Genomic DNA, 5,661 nt, shown 5'->3' on the forward strand with positions numbered 1-5,661 from the left:
AAAAAAAAAAAAAAAAAACTAATTGTGACACTAATAACAATTTTTGTGCCTAATTATTCAGAAAGTTGTCTTAATTTTCTCCATCCTTTAAGCCTTTGCTCCTACTTCACATTATTTACATGTCCTAAAGGCATTTTGGAAAGGGAGAAGGAAGGGTCAAAGTTCTATAAAAGCCAAATGCTTTTATTAATTATTATGTATTAATTATTTTTAGGCAGTCCCAATAAATGAATAATATTTATTCACTTAATATCATTATTATCATAAGTCATCTAGCATTTTCAATCTTATTAATATTAAATGTTGAGGAAAATATTTACATACAGGGTGTCCATAAGTTCATGTGTCTATTTTAAATTACACACAAACTTTAGGGACACCCTGTATAAAAATATTTTTAAGTTGATGGTAATTATTGCTTGATTCCTTTACAATGAGAACACTCACCTATTATTTATGAATTTTTGAAAAGAAACTTTAAAAAATCAACAGCACTAAATCATACCCAGAAACAAAGCTGGAAACGCTGCAATAGTTGAAGAGTGTCACATTCTAGAAATTGAAGCTTCCTGAATTCTGGTTCTGGCATTCTCATAAATTAGGCAGTAACCTCAGGCATTCTTTATTCATTGAGCACTATCCTAGTATCCTAGCCACATGGGTGCTGGCAATGAAGGGAGAGCCCATCCCTGATTCCAAAGATCTCATATTCTAGTTCAGTGATTAAGTAGGAGAAGAGGGCAGAGGATGGAGAAGTCATCAAGAGTCCTTCTTCCAACTACAAATTTCAGAGTGAGCTACCATTACACATGACTCTCATGTCATGTTCCTCCAGTGGGTTTGAACAGAATGGATGAGAACCATTGGTCTACTTGCAGAGACAGAAGCATGGCAGTAATTTCACATGTCACATGGTAAGTGCTGTAATTACAACAGTACAATGAATGAGCACGCAGAGCATCTAAGGAGAAAAATGAGCTACTGACTGGAAAGTCAACAAGCCCTGCCAGGGGATGAAACCCCTCCTTCTGACCCTTGTTTGTCCTCCAGAGCCTTTTCCACTTTCCCCTTTCCAGAGAACCACCACCAAAACGACCACTTGTTGGTAGTCAATATGAACAAACGTAAGGTACCTCCCAGGAGCTTAGAAATCAGTCCAACTGAGAATTCAACTAGTAAAATCTGTGCAAAGGTGGGTAAATGCACAATTGCCGATCTAAGGCCACTTAGAACTCCAGCCAAGGAAAGCTGTGTGTAATCTCAGAGAGTTGGGTCTATAAAATGGTCATTGTCATTTAGTTGCAGGACTTACCCAGCTAATTGTATCCTAAATGGAAAAAGACTTTTGAGGACAGGAAGGAGGGGTCAGCTTAGAATGCAAAATTGATGGCTGAAAAAGACAGAAGCTGGCAGCTTGTATCCAGTACTATCTGTGAGAGGAAATTATGAATTTCCTGTCATTGGAGCAATAGACTAACAGGGCAACCACAAGACCTCACCACCACCTTGAGGAAAGACCTCAAAACCAGAAATCTCCCTTTCTAATCATTCTGATTCTGTAATGCCTTTTCTGACGATTTCATTTAAGCAGAAAGAGGGCCCTGAACAAGAAAGGTGAATGTTCTAGTCATTAGAAAGATTCTCTCTGATTTGTTACAATGTATCTGTCTCTTGAAGGCCTTCCCAAATCTGGGCAATAGGAAATTCCCAAAGATTCTGCTGTGCTCTGGAGGAGAACCATCAACCTTTTCTGCATCCCTAGGTCACCAGCCTTAACTTCTATGCAGCAGCTTTGAATAACTGTTCTCCAAAGAGAGGTCCTAGAAATAGACACTCTCACACTGCTGAGACCTCATCCAAATACAGCACTTAGTGGAGCCCTAGAATCCTCAAACAACACTCTGAGAGTGCCCTGCTGGACTCTGGGCATACACAGTGTTGCCTCTTAGGTAGCCGATGGGTCCTATCTTTAAAGATGTAAACCTAGGAGTAGCTATTGTTTGGAGTAGAGTGGCTAGAAACCAACCCAGACAATTATAGCTGTCTACCAATACGACTACAGCAAAGGACATAGAATGTGGCTGTTCTATTCCCTAGCAATCCTCCATTACATACATACCCCATAGACTGTCCTTTGGCAATTCAGTTCTCACTCTAGGTTGTGCCCCAGATGCTAAGCTTCGTCTCATTTGACTTGTACAAAAATGTACCACTATATGACTTTCCCAAGATTATTCTACTTTAATTCATGTTGATTCCCATTGTGTGCCAGGCACTATCACACATAGTATGGAGTTGGGTTTTTAAAGCCCATCTATCACTGGCCAAGAGAAATGAACAGAACCTTCTCTAAAGAAGACAGATGAATGGCCAACAAACACATCAAAAAATGCTCACATCCCTAATCATCAGAGAAATGCAAACCAAAACCACCCTGAGATATCACCCAGTGAGAACAGCCCACATCATTTAGTCCCAAAGCTGCAGATGCTGATGCAGATGTGGAGAGAAGGGAACACTTTTATGCTGTTGGTGGGACTGCAAGGTAATACAGCCTCTTTAGAAAGAAATAAGGAGAGTCCTCAAAGAACTCCAATTATACCTTCCATTTGATCCTGCAATCCCATTACTGGCCATCTACCCAGAAGAAAAAAAAAATCATTTGATCATAAGAACATTTACACTAGATTGTTTATCGCAGATCAATTTATAATCTCCAAGATGTGGAAACAACTAAAGTGCCCATCAACCCAGGAATGGATTAATAAACTGTGGTATATGTATACCACCGAATACTATGTATCTATAAAAAGATGGAGAGTTTACATCTTTTGTATTAACCTGGATGGAGTTGAACACATTCTTCTTAGTAAAGTATCACAAGAATGGAAAAGTATCCAATGCATGCAATACTAATAAAGCCAGTAGATGAACTAATACACACACACACGCAAGAGAAAAACCCAATTCGATTCAATTTGCAGGGACAGATCAGTGTGCCCCCGCCTAATGGGCACAATGTGTGGGGATATGGCACATCTCCCGGGTGGGAGACACAACTAAAACAGGGACCTTACCTAACAAACGCAAACATTGTAACCTAATTGTTTATACCCTCATATTAATCTAAAATTTAAAAACCCATCTTAACAATACTAAATCTTCCAATCCATGAAAAAATAATAAATAAAAATAAAGAATGGCAAAGAGGGAGGAAATTCTCCAGACAGCACTCTGGACACAAATTCAAGTACCTGTACACTCAGCTCTGAGAGGGAGGAAGCAAGTAGCAACTGCCCAGCCTCACTCAGCCCCTCAGAGTTCCTCCCAGATGAGTAGGATTTGGTTTATCCTTTTACTTTCACTGATCAAGTAGCAGAGTCTTTTGTTCCCATTTTCTTTTAAATGTTCATTTTAGCCTGCAGCAATAATAATGGCCTTGGATTTACAAGCACTTTCTTTTCTTTTCTTTTTTTTTTTTTTTTTTGAGACAGAGCCTCAAGCTGTCCCCCTGGGTAGAGTGCTGTCGCATCACAGCTCACAGCAACCTCCAACTCCTGGGTTCAAGTGAGTCTCCTGCCTCAGCCTCCCAAGTAGCTGGGACCACAGGTGCCCACCATAATGCCTCGCTATTTTTTGGTTGCACCTGTCATATTGTTTGGCAGGCCCAGGCTGGATTCAAACCCACCACCTTAAGTGTATGTGGGTGGTGCCTTAGGCACTTGAGCCACAAGTGCCGAGCCAACACTTTCATATTTATTATTTCCTTAGATGCTTCTCACCATTGAAGTAAATGAGACAGTTATATACATATGTATTTGTATATTTTATATTGTATATTTATTTTTCTATATATTTTAAGTTGAATCATACAAACTTGTTATTTTTGTAAGTCAAAAAAGCAAAATATTGGCAATTTCAGCCTAGTAAGCCTAATAAACCAATAGCATCCCTATTTTTTGGATGAGGATATTGATTACACACACCTTGCCTAGGATGAGATTAAGAGCTATCAGCATTTGACCTGCAGTTTTAAACTCTATAAACTTATTTGGGATGTGGGCTGCCTTCATACAAAGAACACTCTGAGACAATTAGCAGCAAGATTGGCAAAACTTAATCATGATAGAACAGTGAGAGCCCACAAAGTGCTGATTACACTATACCAATTGTATCCTACACTTCTAGAAATCCCTGTAGAATTAGTATTTCTATTTCTACTTTACAGTGGAAATCAAGGCTTAGAGATATGATGTAAACAGTCCAAATAAATTGTTTGTGAGTAGCATAAATGGGATTCAAACCCTTGACTGTCTTATTCCAAAGCCCAGACTCTTTCCACTAAAATTCTGTGCTAGCTGTGAGTGATTTACACTTCCTCAGCTCTCCCACCATGAAATGTCAACGCACACAAGGATGTTCCTCTGTATCTCCTAGGACTGATTTTCTCTAGAGCTTTCTGAAAGACCCATTCTGTTCAGATATTTTCCCTGGTCGCTGTGCTTTCCCCTTCTCACTCAGCATCTTAAAATATTGCCTGCTGAAAGATTAGATTCCCCTTAACTGTTGACAACCAGTTTAAGAAGAAATTCATCTGATGGACCTGACCCATAATTTCACTGAAGAAAACAGAAAAACATCCTTGCAGAGTAGAAATAGATAATTTGAGCTATCAGACTCTTTTAAATTAGTTAGCACTCACCCTCATGTATCCGGAGGTGTCCCACAGATGTCCTGCTGGTTCAGAGGGTTTGCATCTAAGGCAAATCCATCCCCTACAGCACAAGTCAAGACCGGAAGGACAATCTGGACTTAATTTATCCACACAAAGATGTGTGAGTATTTCCATTCTGGTTGTCTGGGGGCTTTTCCTTTGCTTCTAAGCCCAGCCCAAGTCAGAATTGCACTTATGACCGCTTATGCTGGGAAATGGATTGCATTATTGTAACTAAAATTTTTTAAAAATCATGTACTTCTGCTAGACCACTCAACTTTATAGGAAAAGTGTCATCTGAAGCAGCCATAAAAAACAAAAAGAACTTACTAAATTTTAAATTTTTGATTCAGGAAGTTCTTACAAATGTAGTGAAACATGAGAGTTGTGTTTAGCTTGAAATGAAAAATATATCATGTAATTATCTTTACATAAAGAAAAGAGAAAAAGGAAAGAAAATAATGTTAGCTAATTCTGAAAGGGCTTAGAATTCTCAATTATGTCTAAAGGAAAACACACTGAATAGAAAAGCAGGAGCTCTAGCTTGTCCACTAATAATGATAATAATAAATATGAAGAACGCTTCATATTATGTCAGGCACAGTATTAAGAACTGTAAATTAGTTATCTAATTTAATCCACAATTAAGAAGATGTTAATCTTCTAATCTTCTAATGTTACCAATATAACATTGGTAGTATTTTTATTCCTATTTTACAGGCAAGGAAACTGAGGACAAAACAACATGAAACTTACCCAAAGTCAATGGTGGAGCCAGGACTTGAACCAAGGCAGCCTGACTCTTAGTTTCCTATCAATCAAAGGGTTAAATTAGATTATTTATGTATTCAGCAGTACAATGTTGCAGCCTTTTGTCACTGACTGATAAAATCATAAAGAAATAGATAGACTAGGTAAGAGATTATGAAGCAAAAGGAAGGACATCC

The 5,661-nt window shown here is 38.4% G+C and overlaps 1 protein-coding gene across 1 annotated transcript in view; it reads right to left on the minus strand.

Moving 5' to 3' along the window:
- IL31RA (interleukin 31 receptor A) overlaps positions 1-5,661 on the minus strand; it is a 61,992-nt gene that overhangs the window by 50,424 nt on the left and 5,907 nt on the right. Inside the window, exon 2 of the mRNA XM_012811877.2 lies at positions 4,703-4,757. Coding sequence (XP_012667331.2) covers positions 4,703-4,757 — 55 coding nt within the window. The remainder of the gene's footprint in view (positions 1-4,702; positions 4,758-5,661) is intronic.

Source organism: Otolemur garnettii, unplaced genomic scaffold (genome assembly GCF_000181295.1).
Source record: "Otolemur garnettii isolate 467f Iridium unplaced genomic scaffold, OtoGar3 scaffold00005, whole genome shotgun sequence".
NCBI lineage: Eukaryota > Metazoa > Chordata > Mammalia > Primates > Galagidae > Otolemur > Otolemur garnettii.